General features: G+C 63.8%; 1 protein-coding gene across 1 annotated transcript in view; it reads right to left on the bottom strand.

Moving 5' to 3' along the window:
• Positions 1-1,190: 1,190 nt before the first annotated feature.
• The window catches only part of GALNT10 (polypeptide N-acetylgalactosaminyltransferase 10), a 31,543-nt gene continuing 15,637 nt past the window's right edge, over positions 1,191-17,096 (bottom strand). Inside the window, exons 2-12 of the mRNA XM_055126579.1 lie at positions 11,137-11,230; positions 9,795-9,933; positions 8,525-8,691; positions 6,464-6,649; positions 6,137-6,320; positions 5,685-5,802; positions 5,346-5,453; positions 3,612-3,833; positions 3,400-3,516; positions 3,013-3,162; positions 1,191-2,473 (exon numbers count right to left, since the gene is read on the bottom strand). Coding sequence (XP_054982554.1) covers positions 2,315-2,473; positions 3,013-3,162; positions 3,400-3,516; positions 3,612-3,833; positions 5,346-5,453; positions 5,685-5,802; positions 6,137-6,320; positions 6,464-6,649; positions 8,525-8,691; positions 9,795-9,933; positions 11,137-11,230 — 1,644 coding nt within the window. The 3' untranslated portion in view covers positions 1,191-2,314. The remainder of the gene's footprint in view (positions 2,474-3,012; positions 3,163-3,399; positions 3,517-3,611; positions 3,834-5,345; positions 5,454-5,684; positions 5,803-6,136; positions 6,321-6,463; positions 6,650-8,524; positions 8,692-9,794; positions 9,934-11,136; positions 11,231-17,096) is intronic.

The raw sequence follows: 17,096 nt of genomic DNA, 5'->3' as shown, positions 1-17,096 counted from the left end.
AGCGGCCTCAGGAGCCCTGCCCGGCCCTCGGACCCGCTGTCCGGCAGCTGCTCACGTTACTTCGGGGCGCTCTGCGCTCGGCGCGACAGTCTCTGATCAGTATTTCGGGAGGGTTGGTGCTCGGGAAAGCGTTTCTGCGCGTTAAGCCACACCCGCAGGGCAGGGGTCGGACAGGCGACCCGGAGCTCTAAGCCTCCTGCCAGGCGTTCAACCGGGACCCCAGTTTGGTCTCCTGCGCCCCGCTGGGAGTGACCCCTGGGCACACCCACCCCAGTGACCCAGGCGCCCCAAAGTGACACTGGGCTGGAACACGATTCGCATGCAGGAGCACCAAGCCCCAAGTCCCCTTAGTGGGTGTGACCCCAAAGCAAAAGCGAAGAATCAGCACCCCACACAGGTGGGCTGTGTGTCAGGGCCGCCTGCCGCAGCTGAGCAGCCCGAGCCCCCACCCCGGCTCCCAGACAGGGACCTTAGTCTGGCTGCCTGGGGGCTTCCTGAAAACACCCAGCAAGGGGGGGTGCTGGGGTCCAGACGGCACAGAAGGGCCCTGGCCAAGCCGGTGATCAAAGCTGCGACTCAGGTCCAACAGCTTTATAAAAGGCCGGGGCAGGGGTGTGTGCTGGGGGCCGGCCTCTCCATGGGGTCTCCGTGGGGAGTGTCGGGCCAAGAGCCGGAACTGTGGGGACCCCGGCTCCCTCAGTCTAGCGCCCCCTTGCGGCAGCCCTCGGGGCGCGTGGAGATGCCCGCTCACCCAGAAGGCGCGGCAGGGAAGGGGTCCCGTGGGCACGGAAGGTGCCCAGGAAGAGGGGTCCCCTCCGATTCCGTAAGACCACCTGCAGCCCCTCCCCAGTCCGCCCAGCCCACGGCGCCCTCTGCTGGCCAGCCCCACGGTGCCCGCCTCAGCTCCAGCACCTCTCCTGGGTGAGCGCCCAGAGGCCCCTTCTCGGTGGCAGTCACCCACGTCCTGACCTCCTGTGTCCGCAGCAGCCAGGGTGGGGCACCGAGTCCCTCCAGGGCCCGGCCCACGCTGCTCCCGTCTCGGGGGGCTCACCTGCCAGGTCTTCAGGCTGCCAGAGGGTCATCCCGCCCCCACCCTCTGCCAGGGGGGCCCTGCCTAGGTGTGGGGGGTGGGCGGGGGGCGGTCCCAGGTGCGCTGCTGGGCAAGGAAGGAGCCGGAGACCACATTTACTCAAGCAGAGACTGGACGTTTACTCAAGCACGGTCATGGGTCACAGGGCAGAAGAGCCCGTGTCTCGACTGGAGGCGTCCGTGGGGCCCTGCGAGGAGGCGCGAGGTCCTCGGTGTCCCGGGGGACGGAGGTGGCAGCGATCCTCAGGACGGAGATGATGCCAGAGTCGGGAGGGACAGAGAGGCCACCTGGAAGGGGCTCACCTGCCCCCACCCACAGGAGGCCCCGCTCATAGACTTGGGGGCAGAGGCCGGCAGGAGAGTGCGGGGGCCGGGAAGAGCCCCCACATTCCTGTGGATGAGCAGAGACCAGGGCAGGTGGGGGCCACGTCGCCGTGGCTCAGGCTCAGAACAGACTTGGGGACAGGGGGCCACACGTCCGGAGCGGCAGTGGGGACGGCAGGCTGCCTGCCCGTCTCAGAGTGCAAAGTCGGGTGAAAAGTAAACTGGAGGCTGCTCGCAGGGCCTGGCCCTGCCGGGGTCCATCTGGACTTGTGGTCAGGGCGGGGCCCAGCCCCTGGGAACATAAACCCAGCAAAGGCGCTGACGTGAGCCCCCCGCGGGTTGAGCAAGGCACTAGGAAATGGTTCAAGTTTAGGGATTGTGCAGAGCTGCGCTTCTTCTCAGAAAGGCACCGGCGTTTTATCTGGACAGTGCGCTCTACACCCTGCGGCTCCCACAGGGAAGGGCACCCCCACGTGCAGGCACAGACATGTGGGGGCAGCGCCAGGCTTGTGCTGGGCGGGGGGGGGGTCTGTCCTGTGCAGCTGCCCCCAAGGTGTCCCCCCTGCACCCTCTTCCAGTTGTTTTCTGGGGCCTGCAACCCAGGAAGGCTCAGCCCCTGTCAAAAGGGGCCCCTTTTAGCCTGCAACAGGACAGTTTCTCCTGGGACCCCCAAGTTCCCCAGGGCTTGGGGGAGTATCAGCTCCTGTTCTGAGGCTGGGAAGAGCCGGTCAGGCAGGGGGAGGCGGGGGGGGGGGAAGGCAGGAAGAGGCACACAGGGATGCCCCGCCGGGCTCTTCCGTGGAGGCGGAGGCTCCCCAGGACCCAGGGTGTGGGGACAGCCCTGAGAAGCAGCGGGGGCACCTGCAGGAGCCCCTCCGGCGGATGGGGCAGAGGCGGCGGCTCAGGACCCGCTGAACTGGCCCAGGACGGTGGCGTTGGTGAACTGGAACAGCCACCGCTGGGTGGGAGACGAGGGGTCGCAGGCGCTCATGAAGACCCGCCGGTCCCCCGCACTGCAGTCCATGCAGCTGCCGCTCACCGGGTGGTACAGGCTCTTGTCCTGCAGACAGCGGGCATCTGGCCACTCCTGCACCCAGTGCCCCAGACGGCCCCACTGCACCCAAGGACGCGCGGACAATGTGACCTCACAGTGCCTGTCACTGGCCTCAGGGGGTTTCACCCCTCAAGGGTGCATCTGCCCACTGAGGTCAGATCATGGGAAACCAGAATTTCCGGCAGGTTCTTGGCTTGGGGTCACACCCAGCAGTGCTCAAGGATGACTCCTGGCTCTGTGTGGCTCTGTGCCTGAGGCTGACTCCTGGCTCTGTGCTCGGGGCTGACTCCTGGCTCTGTGCTCAGGCCTGACTCCTGGTTCTGTGCTCAGGGTCACTCCTGGCTCTGTGCTCAGGGCTGACTCCTGGCTCTGTGCTCAGGGCTGACTCCTGGCTATGTGCCTGGGGCTCCTGGCAGGGCACAGGAATCACCGCAAGCAAGGCCAGTGCCTTCCCCCGGTGCTGTCACATGGCCCAGAAGACCGAGCGCAAGCCTGGGCTGCCCGGGGCCCGCAGACGCCCTTGCACCAGAGCCCGCGTCCCTTACCGGGCGGTATCTCCACAGCTGGTTCCCCTTCATACTGTGGCAGTCGTAGAGTGTGACGGGGCTCATGTGTGACACGGCGTCCAGGCAGAGCTTCTTGGTGTGCTGGGGGTCCCCGGGTCGGATGTCCTCCCTCCAGGTGAGCGTGAACAGCTGGACACATGTGCTGGGTCAGGCTGTGTCCCACAGCCGTGGGGGCTGGGCGAGGGGTGGCCTGGACACTACGCCCCGCCAATCTGAGTCCACCTCAGGGGGGACAGCACCGAGGTTGGGGCTGCACACCCTCCCAACCCTTCACAGACCCCCCTGCCACTGGACACAGGACTGGCCACGGGACTGGCCACCAGTCACTTGTGACCTGCAGGGGGGCGAGTCTCCGAGGAGCCTCACCTGCATGCTGCTCCAGGCCGCCTCGCCGAGGCCCAGCACGCAGCTGTCCAGCCGCAATGGGGAGCCCGAGGCCCCGTGCTTGGTGTCCGCGCACAGCCCCGTGCCCGCGTTGCGTAACTGCATGGACGGGGAGAGAGCGGGGGTGTGGGGCTGGGCAGGGCCTGAGCCCCGCCGCCCGCCTGCCGTGTCCCCTGTGTCCCGCGGTTACTCACCTCCCCCCAGGCGGCGGCGGGCGGCTCCACGGGTGGGTAGTACTTGGGCAGGTCCCAGGCGATCTCGGTCATGAACCACTTGAAGCTCTTGCAGCCCAGCCGCGCTCGGAGCTGCTTCTGTGCGGCCACGTCCCCCGCCGAGAGGTGCCGGTACTCGGGCCTCCGCTGGTACATGTGCTCGGCATACTCGTCCATCCACACCTCCGCCACACGCTTCAGGTTCTGGGGGCGCAGGCAGGGCCGGGCTCAGGAGCGGTGGGCCCAGCGTCCTGGCCGGCCCGGGGCTGCCCCGAGCCCCCCGGAGCCCCCGCCCACCCGCCTTTGTTGCTGAGCCTGGAGCGTCTCTGTTCACTGCTGGTGCGTGCAGGAAGGTCCCCGCAACTTGCAGTCAGGAAAATGGGGCCGGGAGAGTCAGGGGCCTGGCGCCTCCTGCCCGGGGTGAGGGCGCCCTGGGCTTGGCCCCTGGCACTGCAGGAAACAGCCCCCAGCGTTATCTGCTGTGGCCAGAGGAAAGAAACAGGCCCTTGCCCAGCCCACTGTCCTTCAGGGCCCGTCCCTGCCTCCCCCTCGGCCCACGCGGCCTGAAGACGGGCGCCTGGACGACGTAGGGACTGGCCCGCAGTGCACCGTGACCACGGCCTGGCCGATCAGGATCAGCGGCATTGCTGAGTGGGCTGCCACTCGCCCTGCTCCTGCTGGGATGGCCGGGCGGGTGACAGGGCCACCCTGTAGAAGGCTGTGAGGACAGGCCAGAGCCTCCGCTGGCCCCTGGGCCCAGCCACGCCTGATGCGGGCCCGCCCAGTGATTCCTGCTCCGCCGAAGCCCGTGTGACTGGGCTTGGGTCCCTCCAGCCCTGAGCTCTGGCCACACTCTGCAAGGCCGCGTCCCACCAGCAGCCCTGGGGGTCGCAAGTGGGGTCCTGGTGAGGGAGTGTGTGTGGGCAGCGTGGGCAGGCCCACGTGTGCCCCAGATGAGCCCACTCCTGTCTGAGTCCTGCTTTCCCTGGACCAGGACCCCAAGTCCGCCTGGTCCCGTGTCTCTGAGGGTCCCCAGGTAGTCGGGCCCTGCTCCCTGTGCTGTGGCCGGGCAGTTGGTGAGCACTGTGTCCTGAACTGCCCCGTCGTCACGATCAGCAGCTGTCCCTCGTGGGCCTGTGGCTGTCCACCAGCGACTTGGCTTTGGTGTCACGGTTCCTAGACACGGGGGCTGCCCCGGGGCCTCTGGCCAGGACGTCCTGATGGTCCTGGCCACAGGGCTGTCATTGGAACCCAGAGCCACTAGAGGGCAGCGTGGCTCTCCCTTCCCGGCCACCCTGCTCTGCCTGGACTGGGGTGGGGAGTCAACTCTGTGCCTGGGTAGTGGAAAATGGGGAGGGGGCAGCTGCCTGGGGGAGTGCACCGGTCACAGCTGTGGCCAAGCACCACCGCTTAGGGCCTCGTATTCCGAGACACAGCGGAGGCTGAGCGCCCAGCCCACCGGGTGCCCGGCAGGGCTTCTCTTTCATTCTCTGTTTGGGGGCCACCCCCGGTGATGCTCCCGGCGGGCTCGGGGCTCTGGCGGGCTGGGGTGCTATGCAGTGCTGGGGATCAGCACCTTGAGTCCTCTCAAGGCGTGGGGGAGGGCCCCACGGAGAAGCAAATTGGGGGAGGCATGAAAGATCAGCCCCAATGAGTTTGCAAGAGGGCGAGACTGAGCCCCGCTGTCCCTGGGCGTGCCTGCCCGTCACGGCTTACCCGGGCCAGGCTGACTCCGGCGGGCACCTTGTAGGGCACGTACTTGCGGTAGATGTGGCCCACGCGGGAGCAGGGGATGTCCTCCATACGGCCCCCGCACATCCACACCTGCAGGAGGGGCGGACACAGCGGCTGAGGCCCCGCGGTATCCCGGGAAGGGCCCTCGTGTCCGCTGGCTGCACTGTCCAGTCCCCTGCTGCTGAGTCCCCAGGGGAAGGGGGCGGCTGCAGGACCCTCCCCCATGCAGCGGCCCTCCTGGCCTGAGTCCCCCATCCACTGTAACGATGGGAGGAAGGGGCCCGGGAGGTGGAGCCGGTCTGAGGGTGAGGGGAGCCTCACCTTGAAGGAGATCTCGTACTGCTCCCCGCCCCAGATCTCCAGGCCTGCGTCGTACCCTCCCAGCTCCCAGAACCACTTCCGGTCCACGGCAAACAGCCCTCCGGCCATCACGGGCGACCTGCGGGGGTAGGGGGGCAGGTGAAGATACGAGGCCCCAAGGAGCCTCTGTCACAAGTGTCCCCATCTGGGGGTTGCTGGGTGAGGTCCTCGCTGGACCGGAAGGTCCCAGTAAGTATGAAGTAGAGCAGCGGCCCTGGATGTGTGAGTGCATGCGTGTCTGAGTGTGTGAGCATGAGTGCATGCGCATGCGTGTCTATGCATTTGAGTGCATATATGTCTATGCATGTGAGCATGAGTGCATGGTATCTATGCGTGATACCATGCGTGTCTATGCACATGAGTGCATTTGCTTCTATACACGTGTTTCAGGTTCCCGTGGGAGCCGCACTTACTCGAAGGGGTCGCTGGCGTCGGCCTTCTGCAGCTCGGGGGGGATGGGGATGCGCTTGTAGTACATCTCCCAGTCAAAGGCGCCCCGCATGGCATCCCCGGCCTGCGTCTCATAGTGGAAGTCGTCGTGGTCAATGACGTCAATCATGGGGCACACGATGGTCCGGCGGTTCCGAGCAATGCGGTCTGTCAGGGGGGTTGGGTGGGCTCAGTGACGCCCTCTGCCAGCACGTGTCCGGCATCTCCGAAGCCCCGAGGAAACGGGGCCCCATGCACGCCCACCTTTCAGCACAGCGGCCACCCTCCCACCTGCCCGTGTCCGGCCTCACCCAGCAGGGGCGGCAGCCAGTTGACATTGGCCTCACAGTGGGAGTCCAGGAAAGTGATGACGTCACCAGTGGCGGCCGCGGCCCCCAGCATCCGGGTCCTGATCAGCCCCTCCCTCTTCTTGGCGCGGAGGATCTTGACGCTGGGGAACTGTGCCATGTAGTCTTCCAGAGGCTTCTGCAGGTGCTCTGGGGGCACGCAAAGGGGCAGGGCATCAGCTGCTCAGGCCCCTCCTTCCACGTGCACTGTGCGGCCCACTTGGGAGCCGGCTTCCGGGATGCTGCAGACGGGCCCCGGGTGTCTGGTGGGTGCAGTCGCTCCGCTAGCTCACGTGTAATGGGGTTGCCCACATGCCCCGAGCCTGCTCCCCGGGTCCTGGAGCGCACAGGCAGGGGTGGGGGTGATTGGGGTGGGCGCCACGGCCCACGGCCCTGACCAAGGACCTGCCAGGGCGAGCAGCTGGCCGGGCTGGTCTTCACCTGCACGCCTGCCTCCCTGTCTGCATCAGCCAATCACTCGGCCCCACCAGCAGGCGGGGCAGGAGAAGCAGGAGCACTTGTCTGGGGGAGCTGCAGGGTCAGCGAGGACCCACCCCCATGTACATGGCAGCAGGAACCTGGGCCCTGTTGGGCTGGAGGCACGGGCAGGAGGTGGCTCCCTGCCACCCCTCACCCTGTAGCTATCATTCCTGGACCTGCCCCCAGGGGGCGCTGCAGCCAAGCCACCCGCACCTCTTCCTGCCTGCATGAGGACACCTCCTTGCAGTCACAAGCTGTCCCGAGAGTCCCAGCGTTGCTGGAAGTGTTTCCCGCCAGGAAAGGCCCTGGGTCCCAGAGTCACATCCTCCCAACCGGCTTCACATGGGTCCCGGCCCCGGGAGCAAAGCCCTAACCACTGAAGGTCAGAATTTTCCCAGCTCAGTGCTCTGGGTCACACCTGGCACACTTGGGGATACTCCGAGCTCAGTACTCTGGGTCACACCTGGCAGTGCTCGGAGGTATTCTCAGCTCTGTGCTCAGAGGCCACTCCCAAGGGTGATTGGGGGTCCCCATGTGGAGCCGGGGATTGAACCGGTGCCTTCATCCCTGCACCACTCCTCTGGCCCTTAGTCTGTTCTCGTTTTGGTCTCCAGGAGAGGTCTAAGAGCACTGGGTGGTGTGACTCGGGCCAGGCAGTGTCGGAGCGGAGCTGAGGTCTCCCCCTCGAGGCCTTTCTGGCCTCTACCCAGCTGTGAAGGAAAGAGCTACACCAGTAGGATCCCCGGCGGCTGCCAGACTCGTGTAACCTGCATCGGTCACGGTGGCCGCAGATCGTGGCTCCTGGTTGTGCCACGTCTCTTCTGACACAGCTCACCGGACGTGGATGTGGCACGGGCCCATGGGCTGAACGTGGGCGTGGCACAGGGAGGAGCGTGGGCCTTAAGGTTTCTGGGACACACGGCCAGGCCGTGAGCGGCTGTGGTGGCGGCGGTGTGCATGTGTGTGGGCAGGCTCCGAGGCCGGACAGTGGCACGGGGCCCCAAAGGTACAGCATCCACGGCCACTGGGCAGCAGTGTCCGGGCCTGCAGCTGCCTCCCCAAGGCCACCCCAACTCGGAGGACACGCGGCCCAACCCCGGCCCGGCCATCTGCAGAGCCTGGCCGCCCCCATCTCAGAAGAGACTCCGTGTGCGCCTGCTGCGGACAGGAGGGGCGTGTCCAAGCCTGCACCTCTCCCGCCCTTCTGGGGCTGCTGGTTTCCACAGCTGGGGGTGAGAGCAGCCCAGGTGGCCTCGCCCGGAGAGGCCCCTCTCCCGTCCTCCCCTCGCCCGGCCAGCGCACCCTGAAGAAACCCACTCTGCAGCAGAACCTGGGGCAGGGTCACGTGCTGCCCCCCAGGCAGAAATGTCTCTGCTGCTGGGGCCTTGGGGGGCCCCCGGCACGGAGCTGGGCCCAGAGACCCTGGCTTGGTGCTGACGGGACCAAGCAGAGGGGAGGGGGCACCGCGAGGGGCGGGCCCCAGGCTCCTCCTCAGCGGTGAGCAGCCCCCGCAGAATGGCTGAGGGCGGGGCGGGGCGGGGTCACCTCTGTCGCTGAAGTCGTCCACCAGCAGCACCTCGGCCAGCAGCTGGGGCGGGGAGCGGCGGAGCACGCTGTGCACGGTGCGCAGCAGGGACGACCAGCCCTCGTTGTGGAAGGGGATGATGATGCTGGTGTTTGGCAGCGTCTCCAGGTAGCGTTTGTTGTTGCAGCTGTGGGTGAACGGCAGGGCTGAGTGAGAGGCGGGCTGGGCCCCTGGCACTGGCCCCCAGCTGGGCCTAGGGGACGGCCCCTCCCCCGCTGCTGCGCAGGTCTGGCCGACCCGGGTCCCCCTGGGAGAGGGCCCAGCAGCCCCTCCGGCACGCTGGATGGCCCCCAGGGGCCCCGGACAGGGGCTGCAGCAAGCTCTGTGCTGTGAGGAGCCTCAGAATCCAGGGGGCACCCCAGCCCCTCCAAGTCCATGCTGACCCAGAACCAGCCACTCAGAGGGCAAGGGAGGGAACCCGAGTTCTCTAGTGCAGGACACCGCCGTGGGGCCAGTGGATGAGACAGCAAATGCCCCACCCACTGGACCATCTCTCTGGCCCCCATTTGTGTGGGCAGAGGTGGGCACCACCCTCTGAAAGGCAATTCCCATGGAGAATATCAGAAAGGGAAGCCAGAAGCCTGGGAGTTGGGAATCACAGTCCGTGTTCTAAGTGTTCTAATAACCCACATCTACAGTCGGAATCACAGCCCATGTTCTTTTTTTTTTTTTTTTTTGGTCACACCTGGCAATGCACAGGGGTCATTCCTGGCTCATGCACTCAGGAATTACCCCTGGCAATGCTCAGGGGACCATATGGGATGCTGGGATTCGAACCCGGGTCGGCCGCGTGCAAGGCAAACGCCCTACCCGCTGTGCTATCTCTCCAGCCCCACACAGCCCATGTTCTAATAACCCACACTGACAGTCAGGAATCACAGTCCATGTTCCAATAACCCACATCTACAGTCGGAAGCACAGCCCATGTTCTAGTAACCCACACTGACAGTCGGGAATCACAGTTCGTGTTCCAATAACCCGCATCTACAGTCGGAGCCACAGACCATGTTCCAACAACCCAGGTGGAGGTGCAACCCAGAAGCCCGGCACTGTGAGGCCCCTCACAGAGGCCTGGGGGAGGGGACAGCGAAGGCAGAGACTCGCCAGCAGGGAGTCAGTGGGTGGTGGGGTGAGGGACAGGCGGCCATCTCTGGGATACAGGTGAGACTCCTTGGGGGCGAGAGAGGAACTGACTGTGTCCAGGGGCCAGGGCTGCAGGCCCACACTCACTTTGGGTGCCGGATGTCCGGGAGGGAGCGGTTCAGGGAGATCCGGTCGCTGACGTAGATGTTGAAACCGTTCTCCCGGTAGGCCTGCTCCACTCTCTCGGCGTCCGTCATGGGGTAGGGCCTCCCCTGCTCGCCGGGCCCTGCAATCGTCACATGGGCAGAGGTGAGACTGCCCGGCTGGTGGGGAGCTGGACCCCAGCGCAGCTGCCCGTCTCAGGTTCCTCATCAGCACCCACAGCCCCAGTAGCTCTTTCGGTTCCGGCCTCGCTGCTAAGTCAACGGCCCAGTGAGCAGCGGGGTCTGGGGAGGCCGTTGGCAACCCAGACACCAAGTGTCCCCCTCAGCCGCACTTTGTTTTCTGCTTTTTGGGTCACACCCAGCGATGCACAGGGGTTACTCCTGGCTCTGTGCTCAGGAATCACTCCTGGCGGTGCTGGGGGACCATAAGGTTCCGCTGCATGCAAGGCAAAGGCCCTCCCCGCTGTGCTATTGTTCCGGCCCCTCAGCCGCACTTTAAAGAACCACAGCCTGGGGCTGTTGGTGCAGGAAGTGGTCCAGAGACGGCGGGAACTGAGGTTGGGGAGGTCGGGCTGCTCTCCAAGTCACAGCACCCAGTCCTGCCCCACTCTGCTGTGGCCGGCCCAGCACCTCCTGACTCCAAGATGGGTCCCTGACGGGGGCTCAGGCACTGGCCGGGCACTGTGCCCAGTGTGGGTCCAATAAATGTAGGCACAGGCGCTGACAGTTCTGGTTTTAGTGCTGAAACATCTGTGAGAAGAGACGCTTCCTGTCACCCACAAATGGGGGGCAAACCATGATGGAAGCAGGTGAGATGCAGGGGGGCAAGAATCAGGGGTGCAGACACCTGGGAAACCCACACATGCATGTACATGCATGTTTAGCCCCACTCAGAGCACACACACATGCTCAACTACACACCAGAGCACACATGCCTCTGAACACACGTTCATACATTCAACCACACGTGATCGCACATGTTCAACCACACATGCACACACATGTTCACCCCACACAAGCACACACATGCCTGAACACAGGTCCATACATTCAACCTCGTGATCACACATGTTCAACCAGGAGGGCACACAGCCCAACCACACAAGCACACATGCATGCACATGTTCACCCACTCGAGCGCACACACACACGTAGATACACAATACACATGAATGCATAATCACACGTGAACTCAGATACACTCAACCACGCACATGCATGTATCTGTTCGACCATAGGCACATACACGGTACACACACATGGACACGCATGTTCAACCACAGTCTGGTGCGTACACATATGTGGGAGCAGGCCCGGGTGCCTACCTACGCGCAGCGCGTCCGCCCTCATGGCTTCCAGGTCGTGCCAGTCCTTCAGGGCCAGCCCTGCTCCCATCGTCTTCCGCTCAGCGTGCGAACCCTGGGAGACAGACGGACAACCGTGAGAGAAGGAAAGGGCACAGCTGAGCCCGAGCTGGGGCGCAAGGGCCAGGGATGGGCCTGACCTCCCGGTGCTGCTCAGGGCATCTGTAGTTGGGGGCGGCAGGGAGCAGAGCCCACACCCTCAACCCGGGACTCACTCCTGTTCCCGTGTGTCCCCTTCAACCCGAACTCACATCTGCTCCCCCTCACCCAGGACTCACACCTGCTTCCACCTGTATCTCCCCAGGACTCACACCTGCTCCCGCCTGTATCCCCCCAGGACTCACACCTGCTCCCACGTGTCCCTCTCAACCCAGGACTCACACCTGCTCCCGCCTGTATCCCCCCAGGATTCACACCTGCTCCCGCCTGTATCCCCCCAGGACTCACACCTGCTCCCGCCTGTATCCCCCCAGGATTCACACCTGCTCCCGCCTGTATCCCCCCAGGACTCACACCTGCTCCCGCCTGTACCCCCCAGGACTCACACCTATTCCCGCCTGTATCCCCCCAGGACTCACACCTGCTCCCGCCTGTACCCCCCAGGACTCACACCTGTTCCCGCCTGTATCCCCCCAGGACTCACACCTGCTCCCGCGTGTCTACCCCCCATCCTGGACTCATACCTGCTCCTGCGTATCCACCCAGCCCCAGCTGCCCACAGGACAAGAGTTTCCTCGCCACGGGAGACCACGGGCCTAGGGGATGTCACTCTGGTTCCTCAGCCAAGAAGCGGCTCCAACTGAACAGGGAGCCGGGTGGAGCCTGTGCCCACGGCCGTCTGCGTCCCGCCGCAGGCTCCTGACCCCACTGCCGGGCAGCTCCAGCTCCAGAGCCGCAGCTGTCATCCCGCCAGGCCGCAACTGTCCCCATGACAGGTGGACAGACAGATGGACAGGGACCCACATGCCCCAGGCTGGGGAGAGGGTGGCAGGGCGCGGAGCCACTCAGCAGCCAGTGAGGAACAGGTGTGGAGCAGCTGAGTGCACCCCGACGCCCAGAGGCACTCGACACACTGGGGTTTTAACCCCGTGTCTGACGGCCACTAGGCCAGCCTGGAACTGTCGCGGAGAAAGATGTGGGCCGTCAGCATGCCGGGGTCCTGGCCAGAGGCTCCCGCACTCGACTCACTTGGAGCCCCACCTTGGAGCTGGACTCCAGCTGCCAGCACGTGTTTCCCGATACACACACAAGCCACATGCGTGCCCCATGCATGTCACACTGCCAGGCTGGGCATAGGGGGCAGGGGGACTGCTCTGCTCCAGCCACCGGTGACCCTGGCATTCAGCGGCCGACCGGACCCACCTCCTGCCCCCTCAGCTGCTGCTCGAAAAACCGCCTCTCGTGGCCAGGAACGAGCCAAGTCAGGGTGAAGGCCATGGCGGGAGCTGCACATGGTCAGTCAGGGGCTTGGACAGTCACCTGGCCATTCGTGTGGGCGGCCAGGTGCTCCAATGGTTGGCTGGTCACGTGTGTGGTCCATCAGAGGCCCCAACAGCTGCCCATGCCACACGTGTGGGTGGTGAGGGGCTCCGACAGTTGCCGGGTCACATGTGTGGCCGGTCAGGGGCCTTGACAGCTGCCCAGGCCACACATGTGGGCGGTCAAGGGCACTGACAGTTGCTGGGTCACGCGTGTGGGCGGTCAGGGACCAGACAGCTGCCTGGCCACACGTGTGGGCAGCCAGGAACCCGACAGCTGCCTGGCAGCCCGCCCACTCAGGAAAGGCCATTAGCTGGTGTGGAAGCTCATTAAAGGGCCTTTTACGCAGCAGAGAGAAAGCCAAGATGTCCCCTTAGTGTCTATCATCTGAAGGGCATAAGGCCTCCGGCTACTTCTCTGCCTCTGGAGGCAGCGACCTGCACTGTAATTAATCCCTGGAGAAAACGCCCAAGCTCCCTTCTTCCCTCTCCCTTCCCTCTCGCTCCCTCTCTCAAGAGCAAAAAAAACAGGATAATGCTCACTTGGGTCTCACATGCCCATCTGTCCATCTGCCTGTCCGTCCTTCTACTCTCTCCCTGCTGCCGGCCACACATCTGCCCATCTGGCACAGTCCCTCCTCTGGCGGGCAGTGAGCGGCCCGAGAGATCGGAGCCGGGAGCCTGTAGGGAGGGCTCGCGCCAGCGGGGGCTCAAGGGCTGGGACTGATGCCACCAGCACCTCACGGCCAGGCCCGTGTCCACCTCCCAAGTGTTTCTGGGCACCCCCTGGAGGGGCCCACAGGAAGCCGGGACCTCCCCACCGTCCGCTCTGCTCGCAGGGAGATGCCCTCAGACCCATGTCCTCCCTCCAGAAGGTTCCATTTCAGGATGAGCCGAGAGCGGGGGCTCGTGGGCCTGTCTGTGTGTGACACCCGCCTTTCAGGCCCGCCCTGGGGGGGCACAAGCCACCCTGACGGCCTGTCTGCTCCTGCCACATAAGGTGACACCCACCAGACACCTGGCCCGTCCGGCAGAGGGGGAAGGGCCACCGTGCAGGGCCCAGCCACGGGGTGGGGGCACCCGCCATGTGTCCAACCCATCCCAGAGAAATCAGACACACCCAGACGGGGCAGGTGGGTCCACAGAGCGGCCAGGTTCCTGCACCCCCACAGCCTGGGGGGCGGCAGCCACGCTGAGGGCAGTGGGATCATCCCATGAGGACCACAGCCCCGGGACAGGTGGGATCGGACACAGCAGGACACCAGGCTCAGCCATCCCAGGGGCCCTGCGCTGGGGAGGGAGCAGGAGCCAGGGGCCCTGGTGCACACAGCTCCACCTCAGGGTGCTCCAGTTCCTTCCTCCGCCCTACCAGAGCCCCGGGGGTGTCAGGCATGCATCCTGCAGCTGTGGGGGTCTGCCTGCTAGGTCCGTCCTGGGAGCGGGTGGGGGAGGGCAGTGAGGGGGTCCGGGCCGCAGACAGCTCTGCCTGTCAGTGGGTCACCTTGGGCCTCTCCAGCAGGGGCGGCTGCGAGCAGCCAAACCACGGACGGGCTCCGATCCCTAAGCCCCCTGCCCAGACAGCTGGGCCAGTCCTCCGTGCCGTGGCGTCCCAGGGCTCAGCGCCAGACTCCTGGCACCAGCGGGAGACGGGGAGCGTGGTGAGAGGCGCGCCTGGCAGCTGTGTGCGGGAGGCTGGAGGGTGGTCACAGCTCCGCACAACCCAGAGGATGTGGGGCGCGCCTGCCTGCACGTGCCCTCACCCACGGCCGCAGCGAGCAGCAGGCACAGTCGCGTTTCTGCCTGCTGCATGATGTGCTGAAGAGCACCGGCCGCCCGGGCCCACCCCACCCCTGCGCAGGCGCCGGGGCTAACCAGGATGTTCCTGAGGCGGGAACCGGACGGTCCCAGCACACATCAGGGGCATTTCCCAGTGCTGGCTAGTGGCGGTGGCAGGTCACCGATGCCAAATGTCTGACACGGGCTACACGGAGAACCAGAAGGACTCGCCGCTTCTAGCCAGAGACAAGTTTCTCAATGACACGCCTGGGGCCTCGTGTCGGCCAGGGCCGGGGTAGCCGGTGCAGAGGGTGAGGGCAGTGTGCATGCCTGCACACGCGCACACACACACACGCACACGCACACACACATGCAGCGGGAGGCTCCTGACAGCAGCCGTCACAAGGCCGGGCTCGCTCAGCACTGAGATCCCGGCTCCACCTGCTCCTGGGAGAGTCCAGGGCTTAAGGCACTCACCTCACCACAGCCAGCCCGTCCCCCCAGCGCCCTGCGCGCCACTGGGCGTGGCCTACAAACAAGGAAACGGCAGGAGCACAGAGCACACACCGTGATCGGCTGGCCTCAGAGTCTAGGAGAAGCAACGCTGACCTACTGTGGTGGAGAAAGGGCTGGAAGGGCGGGGGGGCCTGGGTAAACTGGGGCGAGGTCATGTTGCCTGAGTGTCCACGTGTCAGAACTCCCCCAACCACATGCTTCAAACACGTGCAACTCGCCACCTGAGACTGAACGTCCACCAAGGTGTCTTCAAAGATCCCCCTCAGAACCAAACTGTGGAGCCGGGACCAGAGACTGAGATCTCCCGCGCAGCCAGGGGCAGGGCGCGTTTCTCTTAGGGTAATGACCCTGACTGACTTCCCCAGGCCCGGAAGCAGGAGTGGGGGGCTGAGCCAGCAGGAAGGAAGGAACGACCGTGGGAAAGGCCTGAGATGTCGGGGCTGGAGTCACAAATGCTCACGACGTTCTGCGAGTCTCAAAAAGCGTGGGCACGCAGGATGCGAGCGTTTGGTGGCTGAGAACACTTTCCCTGGCCGGCCCACAGCGACGGATGGACGAAGGACGGGGAATGGGGGAACGGAGAAACAGGGCCCCGGGCTGGTTGGTAGGCAGGGACCGTTTATCCCGTTCTCGTCCTCATCCTTACGGCGTGGTTATTTCCTCCCCAGCACAATTAGGGCTCTCTGCTTTACAGCATCATTCTTTCCTCCACATAGTTAGATCGCCCCCCCCTTACAGTGTCAACATTTCTTCCCTATCTACAGCGTCGTTATGATGTAGGCAGATAGACCGGAAAAGGTCCTTGGCAATGAAACTTAGGTCAACAAAAATTCTAAGGCTGATCCACCCTGTGGATACGAAAAGCAGAGACCTGATAAGACCTTCAGCTCCAGCCCCGACCATACCCAGTCTTAAAGTGAACGCTGCTCAACATGCAAAGTCTTCCTCATCCCTGGGAACCTCAAGTGCACCTTATTCTACTAGGTACTTTGTGTGTGTGTGTGGTGGGGGGGGGAACATACCTGGCAATGTTCTGGGGCAATTAACTCCTGGCTCTGCACTCAGGAATTACTCCTGGAGGTACTCGGAGATTCTTATGGGGTGCCGGGGATTGAACCCGGGTGGCCACGTAAGGCAAGCACCCCACTGCACTATCTCACCAGCCCCTCTACTAGGTACTATTTTTTTTTTCTTGCTTCTTGGCTCTCACCTGGCAATGCTCACAGGTTACTCATCATTCAGGGTGAAGTAGGCAGTATAGGGAAGGTCCCTCCCAAGACAATGGCAAAAGCCAACCTAGCAGAAAACAGGAAAAATAGAAACTAAGGCCTGAAAAGACCCTCACCTATCTACAGCAACAGACCCAGAGAAGCTCCTGCAGAAACAAAAGACCAGGAAAGGAATTACCACTCCCAACCCCCTTGGTAACCTCCTTAGCAATGGACTTTGACCTAGGTAGAAGCCCCACGTGGGGACAGGGTGGAGAACCCCTATAAAGGCCACCTTAAAGGAAGGGCACACTTTTGCTGCGGGAGCCCATATGCCGCTTGTGTGGCCGAGCACACGTGGCACTCCAGTCCATGTTGCCCACATCTCCGCTCTGGAGATGTGTACTTTCATGCTTTTGTGTCTAATGCTGGGAAGTGTGTAGGGGCTCTCTCCGCCCTTGGGGGGCAGAGGCGGATGGGGAGAAAGACCATCCTTCTCCCCGCTTCACTTAAGTCACCTGTGGGGTCCACCGACACCAAGGGGACCGTACAGGTTGCCAGGGATCGAAGCAGGTTGCCGCGTGGAAGGTAAATGCCTTCCCCACTGTACTATCACTCTGCCCCCTCTATTAGGTACTTCTGACATGACCACAAAACACAACTACGTGCAGGAGAATTGAATCACAAGGCATGGGTCAGACAACAGATGCACATCACAGAATGTGACAGAAAGAAAGAAAAAGGAAAACTGACTATTCCTAAAACTCAGTAGCAGTAAGACAAACACTTGGAAAACTGATGAGAGAAATTAACAGACGCCCCACTAGAGATACAAAGTGGCCACAGAGAGGAAACAAAGGCCTGCCATACCCCCCAAAAATGTAATTTTTGGCAAGAATACAAACTGTGTGGGAAACGTAAATTGCGGGAAATATAATTTTTT

Source organism: Sorex araneus, chromosome 2 (assembly GCF_027595985.1).
Source record: "Sorex araneus isolate mSorAra2 chromosome 2, mSorAra2.pri, whole genome shotgun sequence".
Lineage (NCBI taxonomy): Eukaryota > Metazoa > Chordata > Mammalia > Eulipotyphla > Soricidae > Sorex > Sorex araneus.
The sequence above is the reverse complement of the archived record's forward strand: the minus strand, read 5'-3'. Positions and strand labels throughout refer to the sequence as shown.